The sequence below is a fragment of the Drosophila biarmipes genome, chromosome 3R, assembly GCF_025231255.1.
Source record: "Drosophila biarmipes strain raj3 chromosome 3R, RU_DBia_V1.1, whole genome shotgun sequence".
Taxonomy (NCBI): domain Eukaryota; kingdom Metazoa; phylum Arthropoda; class Insecta; order Diptera; family Drosophilidae; genus Drosophila; species Drosophila biarmipes.
Window position 1 is genome coordinate 18,914,903 of NC_066616.1, and position 21,107 is coordinate 18,936,009.

Genomic DNA, 21,107 nt, shown 5'->3' on the forward strand with positions numbered 1-21,107 from the left:
CAGTTTTAGAGTTTGTTCGAAAATTTGAAAATTGAGCTGCCAAAATATTGAACGCTTTTAATAAAATTTTCAAAACAAAGTTTCAAACAAGTGTATCTAATTTCGGTACTTAAGAGCCCAGACAATCAAAATAACACTGCTCAGATATTTATACTTTTAATATTTTTAAAGTAAAAAAAATTCTCCTTAATATTTAAATAACCCTACAAAAGTTGTAAATAAAAAACTATTGTAACCTTGAAGTTCAAACTTGGAATAAATTTAAAATTCCGTTACTAACGGTATTTTTGTAAATCGACAAAGAAAGTTTTGGTATATTAACACGAGTTGCATCGCCTGGTATATTCCAACGGCCGCTCGGCGGTCACATTGTGCGTTATCTCCAATTGGAATTGGATCCACTTTCTTCGCGAAATCCCCATTGTTTGGTTTCATTTGGCGGCCCCCCTCGCAGCGGAATCCAGTGTGGGCATGGCAACGCAGCGGATGACCGCCTGCATTTAGTGTCCAGCCAGCGACGAGCGATGACCGTTTGGGGCATAGAGGCCATCACACTGAACGGATCGGCGGTAAAGGAAAGTGGGGAGTACCTTCCGGGGAAGGAAGAAATTCGGGTGATACCTGTAGCTGGAGCCATGAACTCCGTGGAGCGCTACCGGCAGGAGTGGCAGCTGCTGCTGGGCAACCTCGATGCGGAGCCGGAAAGCCTCCGGCAGGCGGCATTCGCCGGTGACCTTAAGATGTCCAAGTTCCGGAGCGTCCACTGGGCCCTCCTGCTGCGCGTCCTGACCTCTGAGCACCGGAGCTGGGTCAGCCAGCGGCTGCAGCAACGAGTGAGGTACGACAAGTTCCGGTCGGACTACGTGCGGAATCCCCACCAACTGGCCGTGGACTGCAACGATGATCCGCTGTCGCAGTCCACGCAAAGCGTGTGGAATCAGTACTTCAGCGACCAGGAACTGTTCGCCGTCATCCGGCAGGATGTGGTGCGCACCTTCCCGGGCGTGGACTTCTTCCGCAAGCCACTGGTGCAGAACGCCATGGTGAACATACTATTCTATTACGCCAGGGAGCACCCGTACATGTGCTATCGCCAGGGCATGCACGAGATCCTGGCGCCCATCATCTTCGTGGTCTACAGCGACCACCAGTCTTTGCTGCACTTCAGCGAGCTGGCCAAGACGGACATCAATCCCACGCTGCTGGACGTGCTGGATCCCGCCTACCTGGAGGCGGATACCTAGTATGTAATGCAAGCAATGTTTAATAACCATATCTTATCGGATGCCTTTCTCCCAGCTCTTTGTTCTCCCGCCTCATGGCCTCCGTGGAGTCGTACTATCGCGTCTCGAATCTGGTCTCCACGCCCGGTGGCCACATCGAGCAGCGAGCCGAGGTGCGTCGCAGTTTGTGGGTGCAGCAACCAGCCCTTATCGCTACCCATTCCTCTTTCAGAGCCCCGGGGACAATGGGACGCCGACGGAGGCGGAGGTTATCGGCCAGCTGAACTTCATACGGGACAAAATACTCGCCAAGCAGGACCAGCACTTGCACCACTATCTCCAAAAGATGGAAATCCCGCTGCACATATTCGGCATGTGAGTTGGAAGCGGGAAATGGGGGTTCCATTGAAGGGAACTGAGTTGACAAACGACTAGCTTCAAATAGATTTTAGTTTACAATTGCTCTTGAAAACCTTGGGGGTCGCATAGTCTAAATATTATTATACCACAATTATATGTCCATATAGTCAGGTGATGTCATTCACAAATATTTACCCACGATAGCTATATAGCCGTGAACCAATTTAATTTATAGGGGAATTCTTTTTCACACCCAAGCTCTGTTCCCAGCAATTTATACTGATGATTCGTACTGTTATTAAAATCACATATTTTTACCATCTTCAAAGTCGGTGGCTGCGACTTCTCTTCGGAAGGGAGTTCATGCTGCTGGACCTTTTGCTGCTCTGGGATGCCATCTTCGCGGACAGCGATCGCTTCGACCTGCCCAACTACATTCTGGTGGCCATGCTGGTCCACATCCGTGATAAACGTGGGTATTCCCCTCGGGGTCTTCCCGCTCTGAACCATGGCGTAACTAATTCCGATTACAGTGCTCCTTAGCGACTATACCACATCGTTGACATATCTCATGCGCTACCCCGGCAACGTGGACGTACATCTGGTGCTGCGGCATGCCCTGTTCATGCTCAATCCCAAGCAATTTGACTATCCCGCCAATGCCTTTACCTGTGTGTCCTTTGCCAACAACTCTGCGGGCAAGGAAGTGCCTCCACCAGCGGGTCAGCGGCCGAGAACCGCCTCGGAAACCTCTTCTGGGGCCACCAATAGCAGCCAGATCGATCGGCAGATCACCTATATGCAGGAGCGCAATGCGGAGGACTCCTCAGCGTTGGCCAAACTGCACGACACCCACCGCGTGGCCATGGATGGCTATTTGGAGAATGTGAGTGTACATGTTATAACGTTTTTAAGTTGTCACATCTTGAACGAAGTTTGTTCGTCCATGTTCTATTAAAGCCAAAGCAATCCCCTCAAACCATTTTATAACTTTTATTCGCAAATATTAAATAACAATAAAATGAACTTATTTTAATAGGCAGTTTTAACCAAATTTTCTACTTATTTCAATTACATTAACATTTTCAAAATTAGTAAGCGTCCTGGCATCACATTTCTTGCACATTTCAGAGTCCTGAGCTGCTCCGATTGGAGCTGAAGAATGCCCAAACAGTGATTAAGATAGCTCGGAGCAAGTTGCAGAACTACCTGGGCACGGTGCGTCATCATGTGGGAAAGCAGGCGAACGGCAACGAGGAGCTGAGTCGCACGCTGGACGGGATCGAGGAACTGTGCAGCTTCTTGGACGTAAAGTTCATGTTCCCCCTCCACTCGCGATCTGCGCCCATCGATCAGGCTTTGGAGGCCAACGAGCAAAAGCAGCTGAACACGAACCGCATACCGCCCAAGGCCACACCAGCTTCCACTCCCGCGACAGCACCAATAGTGCCTTCCCCAGCTGGTGGCTATCAGATGCCCGAGAACGCCTTCATGCACAGCTCCATGCGACGTCTCCTCGGGGAACTGAAGGAAATCGAGTTGTCTACGATAACTAGCGACGAGAAGCCGGGAAATGCAGTGCTCCAAAATGGATTGCCGGCTGCGGAGCCCCAGCAGCGGCACCAAAACGAATTGAGCTGATCGAAAGATGATCTTCTAACGACTGAACTTGAATTTAGACTTAAATGGAGCAACCACAAAGTGGCTGACTCGGAATAAGAGTATCATTAAAAGACCATACAGTTTATATATATTTGGGTATGACTTGGGAGTCTGTTAACCTTAAATCAATCCAATTTATAATGTGCTTAAGCAAAAAAAAAATATATATTTTACTGGTGCAGAAAAAACTTTCCGAGTCAAAACGTCGTTATAAACGTACATCTTTCGGGGGAAAACAGATTCAACTTTCAGGGGGCAAATGTGGGAAGTTTGTTCTTATGATTATGAAGGAAATCCTTAGTCCTCGCACCTCAACAGGATCGGTCAATCTTAATTTGAAATATTTACCTTGCTTGCAAGTATTCATCTTTAACATACAATATTAACTGATTGAGGCGAATATTTAAATAAATGACAATGACAAAAAACTATAGCTATATATGATGCTTATTTCTAACGAGCTTTATGGCCTACGGTTGGGGTTTACCAGAGACCGGAACGTTGCCATCTGGGCGCCGTTGGCGTTCGGGGCACCCCGCATAATGGGCGTCGATGTTAGGTTTGCTTGTGGCTGATGCATGGTTGTCTTGGGTGTGATGGTGATCATCTTCGAACTGCTGTTATTGTTCACCCGTATCTGTCTGAGCATGGCCAGAGTATTTCCATTGGTAATGAGGTCCGCCTGTGGGGTTGATGGTGCCTCCGAGGAGCCCCCTTGACTGAGTCGCCCGTTTCCGTTGTTCCGACTCTGTGTTGTTAGCTTGTCGAGCGGCACACAACGCACTGCATCCGTGTCGAAACGGTTGGTCACCTGCACTTGGGAGGAACTTAGCATTCGTCGTATATTCTCAGGCAGTTCTTTTTGATTTCCATTGATGGTCACGTGGGTAGAGGAAATGCCGCCTGCTGGATTTTTCTCCACTTCGTTGTTATTGGTTTGAACACTGTTGTCATCGTCTTGGATTGTGATAACATTGGAATGCAATTCTGCATCAGCAGGAGCAGTTGAAACAGCGGGAGCTGGAGCTGGGGGAGCCGCAGTAGGAGGAGCCGAAGCAGAAGCGGAAACAGGAGCAGGGGCTGGAACAGGAGCCGGAGCAGGAACAGGAGCAGAAGCAGGAGAAGTTGCGAAAGGAGCAGTTGTACTAGCTGTAGAAGACGATGTGGAAGAAGGTGCTGCCGAGTTCCTTTGCATGGCTCTAACCTCCAAGCCGCACACGAGCTGCATGATTTTGGCCTTGCCCTCTGCAGCTAAATCGGCCGGCAGGGCTTTCATGGTCGGCGCGATGCTATCGAAGAAGAGATCCAAAACATGACGGGGCTCTGGTGGCTGGACTGGTGCCACCTTCGCCGCCGGCGCCTGCGCCGTAGAATCGTTAAGAGCGGCCGACTCCCGCTCCAGAGTTCGCAGGCGCGTAACAATATCGAACGAAGAGCAAATCATATCCTTGGCCATGTCCATCTGGGAGCGCTCCTCTTGCCGCTTGCCCATAGAGTCGCGCAGGGCGCGCAGTATACGTCGAACCTCCATTGAGCGTCGCGCTCGTTTTGCTGGCGGCTCCGCTGTGCTGCCATCGGATCTATAAGTAAATAAAACAATAAATTAAGATGTTGCCAAACTACTTATTGATAATCAGCTAAAACCCACCTAACACTCATGTCGCCGTCGCTTTCCTTGTCCAGGCCAGACTCCTGCCTCTCCGCCTCAGCAGTGGAAGTGGTGCTAACGGATGGTGCATGGGCGGCAGCGGTTTCGTTGGCCCGATGCCGCTCCACACTATCGGCGTGCTTGCGCGAAGCGTCGTGCTGGCGCAGATAGAAGACCTTGATCGGCAGCCGCGTATCGCAAACACGGCAGTGGCAGTGGTTCTCGTCATTGGCATCAGGATCCAGCCAGCTGTACTTGGCCTGCAGCTCTGCCATGGCCGCCTTCTGTCTAGCCTCGCCGCTGGCCAAAGCCGTAGCTGTCGCCACAACGGCGGAGATTTCACCTGGATTCTTGACCGCAGACGCAGACGGTGGTTTGCCACCATTGCGCTTCCGATCGATGCGGAGGCGAATGTGTTTGGAAGTCCTCTGATGCTTGGAAGCCCACTTGGAGGAGGGCAGGTAGAGGGACACCTCGCAGAGCTTGCACCAGGCATAGTTGCCACGCTGCTCGCTCTTCTTGTAGGAGAGCCACGGGAAGCGGCCCTTCCACACCATTACCTTGCCCTTCATGGTAGCCGGAATGGGCTTGACGAACAGTTTGGCGGCGCTTCGAGCCGGCTTTCTTGTCAGCACGGTACCAGAGTCAGTGTTGCTCTGGTCATCCTCATCTTCCTCCTCCTCCTCTTCCTGGTCCTCCTCCTCTTCTTCCTCTTCCTGTTCGGGTGCCACCTGTTCCTCTTCCTCTTCCTGTCGCTTGTTTCTAGTCTGCTTCATGGAGCCCTGTGGCTGTTTCGCCTGGCGTGCCTTGAACTGCTTTACAAGCTTGACATGCCGAGCGCTGTATTCGTGCCTTGCCTTAGCTGATTCGTTGTGAAAGCGAACGCGGCAGAACTTGCAAATCTGTGTCTTCCGATCCTTGGAGTAGCAGAGCCACGGGTAGAAGCGCACACCTGCGCGGCCCTTGGCCTTTCGGGGCTCCATAGCGCTTTTGGCAGAGAGGCTGCGTTAATTTAAAAGATTTTTTTTGGGTTATTTGTTAATTAATCAATCATTGAATGTCTATAAAGGACCTACCCCTTTCCGCCTTTCACTGTCTCCGACCAATTGTCATCGTCATTATCTTCGGAGCCCTCGCTGTCCGAACGAGCCTCTGTCTGTGGTGTCTCACTAGCGGCCACCTCCTCCTCAGCTTCCTCTTCTTCAGCTTCAGCTTCGTCATCACCCCCTTTTTCCTTTTCTTTGGCCTCTGCCAATCCAGCTTCGATAACTGCCTTCGCGGCGGCCACTGCCGAGGTGTGCTTTTCGGACTTCTCGTGGTTCTTGCGCTTGATCTCCGAGTTTCCATACATGAACCGCTTGCGGCAGACGCTGCAGTAGCTAATACTAGGGTCATCAGGATCGGCGATCAACCAGGGATGCATCTCGGCAAACACAGCCCAAACGCCGCGGACATCGGGGGAACTATAGTGCACAGTAAAAATATAAATGATAGTTCTCGTTTTCGGTCAAAACAATACCCACCCCTTTTCGGCGGGTGCCAATTGCTTTTGGCAGTGCAGCCTGGTTTTGCAGTGCCGTAGGTAGCTAGTGATGCCCATCGTACAGTCGCAGAGCGTGCATCGGCACTGCTGTGGATTTGTGTCCGGAATCAGCTCACACCACTTGCTGGGGTCCTCGTCAGTGTTTATATCGCCGTTCATCATCACCACGGCGGTATCCTGTGGCTCCTCCGGCTCAGATTCCTTCTCTTTCTCCGCCTCAGCCTCCTCCTCGACACCGATGGATTCGCTAGAGCTCTTGCTCCTCTTTCGCTTGCGACCCGGCTTCTCGGTTTCCTGGTTGCGCAGGGCCTCCATATGACCCTTGGTGGTCTCATGGCGCTTCCGCAGATAGACAAACTCCACGTTCATGCGCACGTTGCAAACGCGACAAATGCCAATGGTTCCACCAGGCTGGGCGCGCTCCAGCCAAGGATGCAATCGAAGCCAGCGCAACCAGTTGAAGTTGTTAAAGGCCTCGATCTCGGAGACACGCTTCTGCTTCATGGCGGCAACATAGCTCTTGGTGCCGAACTCATGCTTCACCTCGTTGTCACTGGTCCTGCGGGAAACCGGAAGTCAATGAGTTATCAGCAGATGCTTTTGTAGTGTGGTTTCAACGATTGTAGATTAATATATGTAATTTTGTTAAATACTTTAGCTGAGCACGACATTCCCTTGTTAAAACAGAACAGTTCTTTTTCAAACGCAGATAAACGAACTTTGTATAACTGGTTTCATTTTTAACTGCATAGTCGTACTGGATCGCAATGCACCTTGTGCTCCACAAATTGGACACGTAGACCACTTAATGCTTGTCTGAACGAGGGTTGGTGAACTGCTTTCATATTTTAATTAGCTTGCAATTTAAAAAGACACTACTTTAGGAATGTACAAGCATATAATTTTCTGTGCGCCCTTTCAGCGACATGATAATCAACAGGTTGTTGGTAATCTTGTGTTCTAAACTAGAATGTAGTGGACTTTCGAATTTTTGTGACTGAAGATAAGGGTTAAAACCCAGTCTATGCTTGTAATCTTCTAATCTAAGCTAGTACTCACGCTCCCCGAGTCTGCTCCTCGCTCTTCTTGAAGGCCAGATAGTTGGCCTCGCGTTCCTGGTGGTACAGCGACATGTTGTGCTGGTTGATGTGCCTGGAGCGGTTGTTAACGTTGATGTTCATGTTGCAGTAGAGACAGAAGGCGAAGGTGCCGTCGGTGGGCTCGTGGAGGATCCAGGGCCAGCGCCTCATCCAGATGAGCCAGCGCTGCGAGCGTGGCATCTTGCGGCGCATCGATCCGTTGCCGCCTCCATTGCTGCCCTCGTCGACACTGAAGTCCTCGTCGTCGTCCTGGCTGTCTCCCCCGTCCTGGTTGTCGATTCGCTCCAGCAGGCCCATGGGATCGTGATACGAGTGGTTGCTCTCCCCATCGCTCGAGGGTTCGGTTTTGGTGGACATGGTGTCGGGCTCTCGATCCGGATCTTCCAGGAGGGGGTCATCGCCTTCCGGTTTGTCATCTGGGTTGTTCAGAGCGGACTGCAGTTCCGCCACCATGGGAACATGGTCGTCGTCCACATCGTCGAGGCCCGCATCATCCAGCATTGGCTGTTCGTCCTCATCCACGTCCATCACCGCCTCGCCCTCGTCGTCGTCCACCAGGATGACCATGGCGGCATCCGGTTCCTCGACAGGATCCACCGCCACCGTCGCGCCGCCCTCGACATCCATTATTTTCAGCTCGTGTGTTGCCGACGCCAACGATTCGGAATTCGCAGACGCCATTTTGAGACCGGCGTCCCCTGAACCTTCGAAGTTATTCGCCTGCGCGCTGTTATCCTGATCCATCGCCAGGTGCTCCAGATCGCTGCTTATCCAGGCACTTTGCAGATCTCTTAGCCAGCCGTCGAGCAATCACAGCATGCGTCGTAAACTTAAAACAAAAAAACGAAAATTGCAAGCGAAAACTCGAATTCGCAGTTTGGAGGCTGGTGAGTGTGACCGTTCGACGACATCAACTCGCGGGTGGCGAACCCGCGCAAAAATACCAAGATCTGACATGGCGGTTCCACACTGATCTTCCCCGAAAGTGATCGTTTACACTAGATTAGCACTAACGATCTTGCGAGGTCTGTACTCAACTAACTAAATATAATATAAGATCTGATCAACTAAATTTTAAATGTTTAGTTAATTAAGATATGCATACGGCTGCAATGATCAAGGCTATATGGCAATATTAAGTAAAAAACATGTTCTTATATCAAAAAGTATTATCATATTTGTGTGAACATATTTCAAGATTTTATTTTAAAATATTCAATTGAATTTTATTTCAAAATGTTAAAGTAACTTCACACTTATTTAATTGATATAGTTCATTATATTGTAATTTATTTAAAGGAAATTAAAAAGGCGGTAAACGCGTTTTGTGGGATTTGCGGCTCAGCTGCAGCACGGTCATACCGCACTTAATTTTGTTTATATTTTGGAAAAAGACAGCCCAAATGTCGAACCTCCAGTTAACTCAGGAAAAACTGTGAGTATTGCTGTCCACCAGACCAAGGTTATAGCTAGCCCGCCTTATATCCCACTAGAGATGCCCTACGCTCCGAGTACAGGCCACGCCGGCCGTGCGCCCTGCTGAAATACCCGAGGCCCAAGACGAAGCCCGAGTACCAGGCGATATACCCGTGGTTGCTCCCCGATGAAACGGATCCGCACTTCGTATTCTGCGCGGTCTGCGAGTGCCGGCTCAGCTGCAAGAGATCGGATCTGGGCAAGCACGAGGGCAGCATCAAGCACTCGGAAAATGCCCAAAGAAAAGCGTTGCCGGTCAAGGACAATCACACGGTGGCGGAGGGTTCCGGCGCTGGCGTGATGAAGTGGGAGTACAACGAGGACGAGGAGGGTCTGCTGCCATACGGAACGGAGCCTCCAGATGACGAGACCGAGGAGGAGGATGGCGATGCGGACGAAACGGAGGCGGATTGCGAGGAGGACGACGAGCAGCCCCAGGAACAGGAGGGGCACAACGATCTCGAAACAGAGCCTGCCATCAAGCAGCAGCGCCGCATCTCGGAGACGGACTCACAGCATTCCGGCATGCTGGACTATCTGCCACTCCACGTGACCATCAACGAGTTGCCTGCGAGTGTTCCGTCCACTGTCTCCTCCTACCCCACCTCTTCCACGGCACCACCAGCAGCTCCGCCCTGCAGAATCACCATTAAGAAGGTGCCCGCTCCGAGTACTCCGCCCAGTGGGGTTTGCCAAGCCCAGGAGATCAGTTCCAAGGCCACTATCACGCCCATACACACCACGCCCTCCTACGCCGCCCGTCAGCTGCAGTCCTATCAGCTGCAGCAGATGTCGCCCATAGCGCCACCGCGCGATTCCCTGGAACTCTTCTTCGATAGCATATGCGCAACTGTCAAGAGCCTACCTCCCAAACTGGCCACTGAGGGCAAGATCCGAGTGATGCAGCTCATCGGAGAGTTGGAACTGCGCGCCCTGGGCGAGCAGGAGACATCTTCTCAGTCCGCCCGACCTCAGGGCCTTGATCTCGCCGGAAGCTCAGCATCCGGAGCAGCCGAAGCGCCCGGCAGTGGTCAACAGAATTCCACTGTGGCCTCCACCACAAAGTAAATCAGAAGTGAAAAAGGTTTTAAACCGAGCTCAAGTATATTATTTTTTGTTTACATTTTGTTAACTGATTTTCTTGAATAAAGCTATTAATTAGTTGTTGTCATTTCGATTTTTGTTGGTTGTATAATTTTGCTGATAAAGGGATAGTTTTTCAAAACGAATTCAACAGAAATATAAACTTATAACAATTTCATAAAGATTTTACATTTTTAAAAGGTTGAGTTGTATTTTGCGGATTCTTTTATTAAAAATACTTTTTTATAGAGTTATATCTGCAAATCAATCAATGTAGAGCATATCTTGAGCGATGGGAAGAGCATAGTTTTGGACATACACTTTAAAATGGATCACTAACAATTAGTTCACAAGGGAATCCACTAGCACTGATAAATAAATAAATTACCTTTGTAAAGGTAAGCAGCTTATGGAACGATTTTTAATGGGCCGTTTCTAAAGAACACAAATATGTTATCTATGTTTGTAAAGTGACCATTTACCCAGCGAAATATCTATTTGATGATCGGTTACCTCGCGTTAAAGTAATAGAATGCAACGCGAAAGAGTTTATAAATATCAGTTAGTAAATCTTTATTTGTAAAATTGTAAAATGATCGAAAACAAGCGTTACAAGTAAGGCACTTAGTGTATTGTTAAGCAGGTGGGATCCCTCTTAGAAGGCTTGCTTGCCCTCCAACATGGCCTTGCCGCAGTAGAATGGAAACTGCACTCCCTGGAGCAGAATTTCCGATATGCCCTGCGAAAAGTAACGAGACGAATCGGTTAGCTATATTTTTAGGGAGTGGGTGTGGGTTGAGTTGGTCTGAAACCGCGGCCAGATATCGGTGTTGCCCATAAGCCCCGGTGTGATAAGTGCCAGAAATGACTAATGGGCCAGCAATCTGAGCGGGCCGATAAGAAAAGTGCCTCATGCAACTAACTGGTAAGGTAATTGACTCACCCCGCTATAAAGTTTTTCCCCAAAAACCCCTACAAAATAACCACTTACCGTCAGGGCGGGAATGCAGGAGGCAAATGCGTAAACCCAAATGTAGAAGAAGGCGCAGAAGAATGCCACGAAGAAGGAGACGAACCAGAAGACCAGCAGCCAGAAGATGAACCACAGTGGATTGGGCATCGTGATGAGTTGTGTTGTTTGCTCTGAGTTATTCCAGCTGTGCGATAAGATAAATACAAGGGATCTTATTTAGTGGGTGGGCTACAAAACGAGGCTTATCAGGCGCCGTCTAAATGGAGCGTATCCCATTAAAAGTTTAAGACTGGAAGAACCACTTTTTGATCAGATGCGTATATTTGTACTACGAAACACATGTCGGATACGTAATATACTACGCTCTTTAAAAATAACAGCTTATAGCCTCTCTAATAGGTCATATTTGCTTTAGCACACGTCCATTATATACCTTATTTGATTACTAAAACGTCACCTTACTTATTTTTAACATCACTCTATCAACGTCCCAGTTTAAGATAGCGAATGCCATTGCTAACAGGCAAGGAAATCCTTCAATGAATCCCATTTGAGTCTATAAACTCAACTCATTTATAAATAGTTTTTAGTCATATATATATAATGCATAATAAGTCTTAGTCAAGTTGTAAAAAGAATGCGCCAAATTGTAATTTAATTTCAAAGTACTGTATCGTGTCCAAGCAATGTTTTTTTTTTTAATTTAACAATTTGCTTTCTCCAAATACTAACACAAAAATGTCGTTGAATATTATTAAAATATGCATACACCCAGGTTTTGCCATCCAAACTGCATTCAAAATGCTTTCTTCTGCATTTAGATTTCACTTTTGGGTCGTGACAAACATGCAAACGACCGATTTGGTTGGGTTTTGAAACTGAATTTAGGAGCTCTGACGTCGAAACTGATTATGCCCAAAAAGAGGCAGCTGTGGAAGTGCGAGGCCGAGACCTCGACCGCAGATTTCGAACCGAATTCCACGATCAAGTGCTGATTGCAGGCCCCTCAAAACATGTGTCGTCATTATGCTAATTTCTAGTAAGTACTATCTCGCGGATGTGTCGTCTTAAGTCATCCCCCGTCTTAGGTCATCGTAAAGGCAATTGCAGGTCGCCGACAAACCGGTTGGCACAATTAACACTCGGTGAAATTCGGCTTAATTAGACCAGCCGAATCTGAAGTATGTGCCAATTAAAAGGCGTACGTACGTATGCGTAAAAGTCTTATAAATACTTTTAACCGCGCACCCACGTAGAATCGAAAACAACTTAGCAGCACCATAGAGTGCCAGAGAGGCGAGGCAAACAATAACAAACCAGCTGGCAGATCGTGTCGGAGGTCGACGTCCGGGGGACTCGAGAATGGAATGAAGACTGAGAAGCGCAAACCGGCGCAACAAGTTGCATGGCCAACTGCAGGCAGGGTTGCCACCTGTCGCTCTCCCAGGCAGGGTTTCGAATGGGAGCTTGATAAAAGAGCTTTAGCGCGCGAGGGTCGATAAGTTAGTTTGGCATACGGGTATAATATATCAATTTTTATCTTTATCTTGAGCCAAAGAAATATTTTTATTTTGGTGATTCAGTATTTTTTACTCTGCTAAGGCTATCTATAACAACCATCTTAGCGAATAAACATAGAAAAATATTTTGATTTATTTATAATACATCATTTTATTTATAAAGATACGTAATTACATATATTACATATATATGTTCAATAGTGTCATATGATTTATTATCTAGACTTTTCACATCTGACATGTATTTATAGCATTTGATATTTTTTGGAATTTTAGAAGTTTATTTATGTCTGCCAATACTGCTGCTATTTGCTTCTAAAATACATTTTACTTTAAAATTGTATTTATAAATGGTATTCGAACTAACTTCTGTTCTACAATAATTTTTCCATAAACGTATAGAATGTGAGATCTCGTATTGTGAACACCCTTATCAGCAGAATTTATCAGTCAAATGTTTGCCATTCCGTTTATGCCTTTTAACGTTCAGATTACCCAATGCCGCATTCCCTTGCCCGGCCAGCAATCAATCGAAGCTAAGAATAAAAACTTGGCCAGCCTCAGCTTCGTTTGGGGAAAGCTCCTTGCCGCAAGAAGAATTTCCTCCAGAGCAGCCGAAAACGCTAAACTGTTATACGCCAACAACAACTGTGGGCACACAGCTGAAGGCTAAAAGCTTTATGCGGCTGCTCGTCAATGTTTTCATATCAAATTTCCTTATAGCTATAATGTGTAGAGCCCCTTTTCATTTCCATTTCCACTGGCACAGGTGTGTGTGTGTGAGCGTGGCCAAAAGTTTTTCATCCCGGACGCCGACGCCGCATTTTGCAGCTGTTGTTGTGGTCGGCTGCTGTTTTCTCCGATTCTCCGCATTCTGTTGCGAGTCGTCGGTCACGCTGGTTCCGATTCTCTTCCGGTTAAGAACGAAACTAGAATGTAAAGAAAAAATGTATACAACAAAAATGAATAAATAAGTTTAGAAAATTAAGAAAAATAAATATACCAGATTTTAAGGGTTTCAAAAGAGTTTTGAAATCGTTTACAAAATGTGTCGCATACTTTGCGGCTCAAAACAGCTGCATGCCTATGTGTGTGTGTGTGTGGGAGAGAGCAAAAGAGAGAGCTGGCTGTGTGTGTGCTACGGACTTGAAACGTGTGCGATCGATTTTCGCTTGTTCCAACAAAACAAACCAAAACAATTTAGTAAAAAATTTTGAAAATAATCTAAAACCTTGTAACGTGCTCATTAGCAATTGGGAGCAATAACATTTTCCCAATTAATAGCCTCTCAAATAAACAAACAAAGCGGCCACTTGAGATAATGACATTTCCTACGGTTCGCCAGAGCAACAACAAATGCGGCAAAGTGTCGCAGGCCAAAGTTTTCGATTTTGATTGCGAACAAAAACAAGCTAAAGCTTCGGGCCAAAAATAAAGAGAGCGAGAGAGCGTATAACAGTCGCTCGAAAGCTGTGCACTGAGAGAGAGAAAGCGCAGCAGTCCCGCTATTTTGGCGACACAGACAGAGACACAGAGTGAGAGAGAGCGGAAAAGCCTTTACCGTTCATCCGCTCGTGGCCCGTGTGTGTGTGAGTGCTTGTGTTTTTCGAACAGTTTAAAGTACGCATTGCGATGCCGTTTGGATTCAGTTTAGCTAGAGACATCGTCGTGTTTTGAACGGCCGACACGTTTTCGGAGTCCAGCGGATCGAGCGGTCTACGCCACACTAGTCCTCAACTCAGTGCGCCAAATAAACGCAGAAAAGAACCACAAAAACAGCTAAAACAGTCTGGATATCAAGAAGACCACGGCACAAAGTAAACACACAGCCAGACTATTCATTTTCACAGGGAAAAGCCCCCTTCTCTCTGTCTTTGAGCCAGCTCCTTCAAACAAACACACACATACACTGGCATGCATATGGCATAACACGGCCAGAAAAGGATATTCATTAGCCAGATTCTGTGTGTGATAAAGTGAAGTTTTGGTGCACGAATCGAGTATTCAATGCCAGCAGTCCCCAATTTATTTGCAGCTTGGAAAATCGGTACATCGGAGGTTCGGAAAAGTCTTTGAACAACAAACGTGAGGTGAGACAAGCAGTGAGCGGCCAAGGAAAGAGTTTTCGGCACACAAAAAGGTGAGTCTTTAATCTCTAAAAAAATCTCTACAAAATAATACGTTTTAGAACATTTTAAATAGCAATTAGTGTAACCGTAAAATTGTTTGTTAAATCACCATGATGATTAATTAATGAATTGTATTTAATTATGATGAGCCTCCTTTGTTGTCATAATATAATACAATTTGACTACAAAAATTCAATTTTCGTGGAGAGTCCAAAGCAAATTTGAGCCTCCCCCGAGAAGTATTGTTTTGGCTGTGGAATTTCTTGTTTGATTTTAGCATTTAACGATTTTTGATGAGCTCCGTGATCCGTGAAGTCTGCAGCACTCACACACAGACAAAGGAAGAGAGAAACAGGGGAACAACAGGATACCCGGGAGACGGGAGAGACTCTTACGAATTCATAATTTGTCTGTTTACATACGAGGACCTGGTCACTGGTATTGGTGGTTTATCGACAGGGGCTGCCCCAGTGTCCACCCTTCACCCCGCCATTTCCCTAAACGAAAGCGAAATTATTTTTTTTTTCTTGGTTTTGTGGGGCACGTAGGCTCTATAACTTCCGCTCGGTCGGCTCACGCGCACACCTGTACCCACTCTCATACAGAAACTTATACACACTTTTTGGCAACTCACATCGAGGGCGAGCACATTTAAAATTCTGATGAAAAGACACTTTTACTTTATTCTTTCACTCGACGCCACACAGGGAAAAAATCTCACAAGGGTCAGCTGGAAAAGTTGCTCGTGTTGGTTACTTGGGTAACCATTTCACTCAGAGTAAGACCAAGTACTCATGAAAAGATACTATCATCAGTCTAGGTTTTTTTTTTAATATGTCCCAAAAAGTCTTATCTTTATTTTTATGATTTTTCTATTTATTTTTCCAGTGCATAGGGCATCAGTTTTTCCACCTCTTTCGATTACTGTGTACCCGAGAGTGCGTGAGTTCGCTTAATTCGTGAGTGTGTAAATATTTTGCTTGATTCTCCGGCGCACACACTCGCATTGCCTCCCAGTCGCCCACATGTCGCTTAATTCAACTGTCGATTTATCACACTTAACCCAAACACACGCCGTGCACTACCCCATATACCATATACTATCCACCATAATCCGCTCGTATCATGCAGCATCATCATCATCATCCCATGATCATCGCGTCATCATCAACCGGCGGCTTATTAGGTACAAACGCTGATTAGTTGTCCAGATTCATGCGATTGCGTGCTGGGCTCTGTTTAGTTTCAGTCCTATTCCGTATTCGATGCTGTGTTTTATATTTTGTCGGCTGGGGACTATTTACATACCGCCGCCAAAGATACTTTTGTATCCGTGCATCCATGGGATAGCGCAAATGCGACCAACTAGTTTGCTGGGCTGTGGGTGTCTGGCAGGCTGGTTATGGTTCCTTTTTATGGGTCTGTGAACTGCATTCTTGATTGAGATTTATGTTGCATATATGCGCTTTTATTACACAATTATTATATGTATTTTGTTACACGTTTTTTGTTCTCAGTCCACCCGAATGTTGGTCCGCTTTGGTTGTAAATTTAATAAAAACTTTTTTATATTTTTGTCCAGTACACAAGTTATCTGAGTATTAATTTTTTCGCTATTTCAGTGGTCGTAAATACAGACATGGTTTTACTATTTTTGGAGGAAATGTCAAACGAAATTGTTGCGTTTTTAAAATAAACATATTTGTTTGCTTTTCCTTTTGATTGTCACATCAGTATTAAAATATTTTCCCGAAGAGTCACTAAGAGATTACTTTTTTCTAGGGAAATAAATTATTATTATCTCTCCCCGGTTTTTATAGTTCAAGCAACTTATCTTTAATTTGTGAGGGTTATCTCGCGTTTATATAAATTACAATTTAGTGATAATAGTAATGAATTACTGTAAGCATTGGTCAATGGGTTTTTCTTGACGTGATTAATTCCGGCCAAACATTGCACTTTGCCATTCGCAATCAGCGATTGCTTAACCATTCAAATACGCATTTAAATGCCATTAATTCAATTTGTCATTTGTTTGCCTTCAGGAATTAAATATAATTGGAAGCCGCTGCTGCGGACTTCCGTTTGTCAGTGGTTATCCATTATCCGACCGAATCCATCAGTTCGACGCACAATGCACCCCACAAACTGGCCTGCAGCTGCCAAGGGAATGGGCAATTTCCCTGTGCCTAGCACTGAAACTCTCTGGCATGAGATGTTTAAGTTAATTGAATCAGTTGCAAAAAAATGATTAAATCACAAAGAAAACCGCCGAGCGTGGGAACTCCGACGCGGTTCTTTGACTCGAAATAAATTTCAGAGGGCTTTGCAAACATAAAGAGCGAGCACCAAACACACACCGAGCAAATAAAGAAAAGGCGCGAGGCTTAAAGCGTGAAACACTTGAGAATTGTTTTACACTTTTTCGTTTGCTTTCGGGTTTCCATTATTTTTTTGTGTATTGCCTGAATTTTCCCTCACATATTTCGCTGAAAGCAGGCACAATTTTGCCACTCGGCAACCAAGGAATTGGAGTTTCCCTGCAGCCCGTGGGGAGTGCAGCGCTTTTCCACTTGGCTCCTTCTGCATTTCACGGCGAATCGACAAACTCGTAAAAGTCTTGTATTCGTGTACCAAGCGGGCAACACGCGAAAATATGCAAATAAAATTCCATAAAACAATGCGAAGGACAAACAAACAGGCGAGCATAAAAAGCGAGCCATAAAATTGAAACAAAGGGGACACTTTTATACCCTCGGCTAATATGAATATTGAATGTCGAGCTGGAGGAAGCCGAAGAAAAAGTTTCTGATCCCAAGTTTCTGGGTTCAAAGAAAGTCCTATTGACTTAGGACTTCTGGGGCACAGAGTTCTTGAAAAGAATTTTCTTTTGGTTTTTAAAATCCGTGTAAAATTCGAAGGGAACAGAGTGGAAATATGTGCTTAAGACTTTTGTTTGATAACATATTTAAAGGTGGGTTCTCTTCCTATAGAAAAGAATAGCTTCAAATCAGTTTTATATTACTTTTTCAACTCGGCTTTGTCAAAACTGTTTCCATCCCAAATTCTCTACAATTCTGATATTCCATGGAGGAGTACGTCTGGACTCGTACGAGGACAAACACTTGGTAAATGGGTCGTTGTTCGTCGTTGGAGCAGCATTAAAACGCAATTTTATTGCATATCCTCGGGGGCTTTGGGCGAGCCATCATTGTCTTAAGGGTCCGGCGATGACAGACCCAGCTACCGAATTGAATCCCACCAAACCCAGGCAAACCAAGGCAAAGACACTCACGCAATACAAACGGAACCAAAAAAATAAAACAGAATACAGACAGAGGGCCGCAGACAAAAGATACAAAAAGCAGGGGCAGCAGGGAACTGTTTAACATTAGTTTTATGCGATCCTTTTACTTGTCTGTGCTTGGCTACTTTTATGGGTTTTCCTGTGGTTCTGGCTTCTGAATGTTGGTGTTTCCCTCTTGGCCATTGCCCGGCGATAATAACGCGATTTGTTGTCTGCTGCAGTCTCATTAGATTTTATTGGTTTTGCAAAGGGGAATCAGTTGCAGCAACATGGCAGGGTGAAATGCGATAAGGACTGTGTATCTTAACTTCAAAGCTGTGTTTTTGCAGAATATAGTTTCATTGAAATCTAAAAATATCCTAATGGTTTTTTTTGACAACAAATTAGTTTTTGTTATATTTAGCTAAGGATTAGGCAAAAATAGGAGTTAATTATATGATCCTACCTATTGGATACTACAAATAGAACTATAAATTTATAAAGTTATGATGGTTTTACCTTAACTCCATAATACTTATAATAATAATGGCAATATTCAATAATGTGCAGATACTTTAAAATGGTCATTAATAGCCAGATAGTACCCGCTAACTAACGAAGTTTAAAGTGTTTTTATAACCCTTTTGCGGATTGAAATGCGCATCAGTGGATGGCAGTATAAGCTCCTACTTTCTGCGCCATTTTTACAGGCAGATAATCACTTATAAGCATACACACAGCGGCACACACGCTCTGAGACCGTGACGTGTACTGGGAATAAGCCGCTTGATGTGTGCGCGTGCCTGCGTGTGCGTTAGCCAGCGTCTGTGTGTTAGCCCTGGTGCTCTGGGCATTAAAAGTAACCCAGGGTAAAATAAAAGCAAGTGCCAAGTGTGGCGCATGTGCCACTCAAAGGCAAACAAATGCGAAGTTCTGCTGTTTCTTGGGGAATACGCGGCGTATGCGCGATTTTAGTGTGATTGTGCTCGCCCAGCTTTGCCTGTAAATCGCTCACCGAGGTTTCTGCCGTTGTAATCGCCGGTGCTACAAACTTTGGCTTTGCCTTAACGCGGGCAGATTAAAGTCGAACTGCGTTGGCGATTTAAAAAGTCTCGGGGCACTTGTTTTTTATTTGACTACTTTTAACAAATCACATAGTTTTAATATAGTCTATAGGCATTACACCGAAATAACTATGGGAAACCATAATAGTTCCAATTTAATACGTCAATATACACAGCCATTAATTTAGTAAAATTTTTATGAAGCGCAGCAAAGGAAACGTCAGACCACAGTCACATTTTAATCATAATTAATGGGTTAACTCAACTTTTGTTTCATACCAGGAAACCAATATGTATTTATTTGATTTTTTCCGCTTAAGTGCATGCACGCATTCGCGTACTTAGCAGAAAAACATAATTTTTTAATCAACCTTAATTGCATGAGCCAGACTAATTGACAGGCGGCGAGTCAACATAAATATTAAATAACTGTGTAATTATTGTAACAAATTACAAATTATTGATGCGTCGCCAATTAAAATTCAATTTAATTTCCACTTAATTTTTCGCATATTGTTTGTGCTCTGGCTGTTGCTGTTGCTGTCGTGTGATTGCTGTAATTTGTAATTGTTGCTGTGGCTGCAATTTGGCTGATATGCCATAAATTGAATAACTCAGGCAAGTGCACACGAGCGCACACGCCCAGTGCGGTATGTGATATATGGTGTGCCTGGTCCCCGACGGGCGGGCCTCTGATTATTGTAATAAGCAGCCCAATTAAAACTCTTACGCTCCTACGAGCATAATTATCGGGGGAGCCGGCAAAGGGGCCTGTTATCATCGCAGGCCACAATATTGATTGTTGACGTTGCAATCTCTGTTTTTGTGCGACCGTGGATGCCTCTTGCCGATGGATGCGTCCCGATTGCATTATATGACCTGAATGGCTTGAATGGCGCAAATTGAGTCGAAGTTGTGGCAGGACGGCGCACAGGGCGTATGAGCAACGCATTCTCGACGTACTCCGGATGCTCACGACGTTCCGTGCGACTAATTAACCCGCCTCAGGTAAATTGCTATTCTACTGGGTCTCCTGGCCCGGGATTTTGTGTACCTATATGTGGATATATGCAGATATGACGTCACTTGCCAGGCCATCGGATGGATGTGGCTGGCAGATGTGGCAGATGGATGGTTGCCCTTTGCCAGGGGCGCCCCAAAGGCGAGCGCTTTTATTTCTTGCGTCATTTCATATGAAAGCAGCACTCACATTTGACATTTTACAGCATCATCAGTTGAAAAGGGACAAAGGGATCGGAAAGGACCGGTCATCGGGGATTGGTTGCTGAGTACTCGTAATCATTTAGGCCAGAGGCAGCGAGCACATGGCGTATACTTCATATGCAATCCGTTTATTGATTATGTCAAGTTATGTTTTATTTTGATATTTAAATATCTTGAAATTTTGAAAGTAAGTCTAGGATCTCATTTGATTAATTTCCAACCAATTGATAGTTGGAAAAATATTAATTATTAATAGCCCACATAAAAGATTGCTTTCCCTCGTTTGAGATTATTTATCTTCTACTCTCCCCCTTTAAAATTCCATTACCAAATCGTATTTCATCTGCTGCTGCCACTCCATCTCCTGGCGTTCCGCATCTTCGGAGGGTTTTGCATTCTCTCTAGGTTAACGACTCCGTATATTTCATAACCAAGTGCAAGCTGAAAAACACATAAATATGGAGCGAAACGCCATAAATTCGAGTCGAGACCTGCGGTGCACGTTTTTGGGTCGTGTGCCGAGTACGTGTCCCGGGGACTCCCCAACTCGCTCAGGTTACTTAATATACAACATTTGCCCCAAAAAACATCCACTCTCGCACCCGCAGACATGTCCCCTGTTTCGTTTTTTTTTTGGAGGCAGGAGCAGTCAGGAGTGGCGCCTCCGCCTGAGTTCGGCTCAGCTGCTGTTGGCTGTTGACTTGTCATTCCCCGATTATTGATTTTTATTTCGGCTTTAAGTGCAGCACACCCACGGGTAAACCAAGCCGAGGAACCCAAGACATCGACACCAAGGGCAGGGACAGGGGGAGGTGG

At 45.7% G+C, this 21,107-nt stretch overlaps 4 protein-coding genes across 4 annotated transcripts; 2 read left to right on the top strand and 2 right to left on the bottom strand.

Annotated features, from left to right (window-relative positions):
* The first annotated feature begins 367 nt into the window (after positions 1–367).
* LOC108024749 (TBC1 domain family member 5) lies at positions 368–3,330 on the top strand. The gene is made up of 6 exons (XM_017094859.3): positions 368–1,243; positions 1,300–1,396; positions 1,456–1,598; positions 1,913–2,055; positions 2,117–2,469; positions 2,715–3,330. Exons 1-6 carry the CDS (start codon positions 525–527, stop codon positions 3,222–3,224), a joined length of 1,965 nt encoding a protein of 654 aa, XP_016950348.1. The 5' UTR covers positions 368–524; the 3' UTR covers positions 3,225–3,330.
* On the bottom strand, positions 3,311–8,436 carry LOC108024759 (protein suppressor of variegation 3-7). Its single transcript, XM_017094871.3, has 5 exons — positions 7,496–8,436; positions 6,417–6,995; positions 5,970–6,356; positions 4,894–5,895; positions 3,311–4,825 (listed from the first exon to the last, which is right to left on the bottom strand). Exons 1-5 carry the CDS (start codon positions 8,278–8,280, stop codon positions 3,709–3,711), a joined length of 3,870 nt encoding a protein of 1,289 aa, XP_016950360.1. The 5' UTR covers positions 8,281–8,436; the 3' UTR covers positions 3,311–3,708.
* Positions 8,437–8,848: 412 nt separating this feature from the next.
* LOC108023461 (protein suppressor of variegation 3-7) lies at positions 8,849–10,183 on the top strand. Its single transcript, XM_017092980.3, has 2 exons — positions 8,849–8,971; positions 9,030–10,183. Exons 1-2 carry the CDS (start codon positions 8,940–8,942, stop codon positions 10,078–10,080), a joined length of 1,083 nt encoding a protein of 360 aa, XP_016948469.1. The 5' UTR covers positions 8,849–8,939; the 3' UTR covers positions 10,081–10,183.
* Positions 10,184–10,643: 460 nt separating this feature from the next.
* On the bottom strand, positions 10,644–12,474 carry LOC108023534 (uncharacterized). Its single transcript, XM_017093105.2, has 3 exons — positions 12,386–12,474; positions 11,087–11,252; positions 10,644–10,834 (listed from the first exon to the last, which is right to left on the bottom strand). The coding sequence occupies exons 2-3, from the start codon at positions 11,213–11,215 to the stop codon at positions 10,751–10,753; spliced, it is 213 nt and encodes a 70-aa protein (XP_016948594.1). The 5' UTR covers positions 11,216–11,252; positions 12,386–12,474; the 3' UTR covers positions 10,644–10,750.
* Between the last annotated feature and the right edge of the window lie 8,633 nt (positions 12,475–21,107).

What these genes read in the sequence shown, in the direction of transcription:
- LOC108024759 (XM_017094871.3), bottom strand. Translation starts at nt 8,280, where the DNA reads ATGGATCAGGATAACAGCGCGCAGGCGAATAACTTCGAAGGTTCAGGG. An exon ending in GAGGAGCAGACTCGGGGAGC is followed by an intron (nt 6,996 to 7,495) that starts GTGAGTACTAGC and finishes GGTTTCCCGCAG; the next exon opens with GACCAGTGACAACGAGGTGA. An exon ending in TTGGCACCCGCCGAAAAGGG is followed by an intron (nt 6,357 to 6,416) that starts GTGGGTATTGTT and finishes TGTGCACTATAG; the next exon opens with TTCCCCCGATGTCCGCGGCG.
- LOC108023461 (XM_017092980.3), top strand. Translation starts at nt 8,940, where the DNA reads ATGTCGAACCTCCAGTTAACTCAGGAAAAACT. An exon ending in CAGTTAACTCAGGAAAAACT is followed by an intron (nt 8,972 to 9,029) that starts GTGAGTATTGCT and finishes ATATCCCACTAG; the next exon opens with AGATGCCCTACGCTCCGAGT.
- LOC108024749 (XM_017094859.3), top strand. Translation starts at nt 525, where the DNA reads ATGACCGTTTGGGGCATAGAGGCCATCACACTGAACGGATCGGCGGTA. An exon ending in GGTCCACATCCGTGATAAAC is followed by an intron (nt 2,056 to 2,116) that starts GTGGGTATTCCC and finishes TTCCGATTACAG; the next exon opens with TGCTCCTTAGCGACTATACC. An exon ending in TGGATGGCTATTTGGAGAAT is followed by an intron (nt 2,470 to 2,714) that starts GTGAGTGTACAT and finishes TGCACATTTCAG; the next exon opens with AGTCCTGAGCTGCTCCGATT.
- LOC108023534 (XM_017093105.2), bottom strand. Translation starts at nt 11,215, where the DNA reads ATGCCCAATCCACTGTGGTTCATCTTCTGGCTGCTGGTCTTCTGGTTC. An exon ending in CCTGCATTCCCGCCCTGACG is followed by an intron (nt 10,835 to 11,086) that starts GTAAGTGGTTAT and finishes TACTTTTCGCAG; the next exon opens with GGCATATCGGAAATTCTGCT.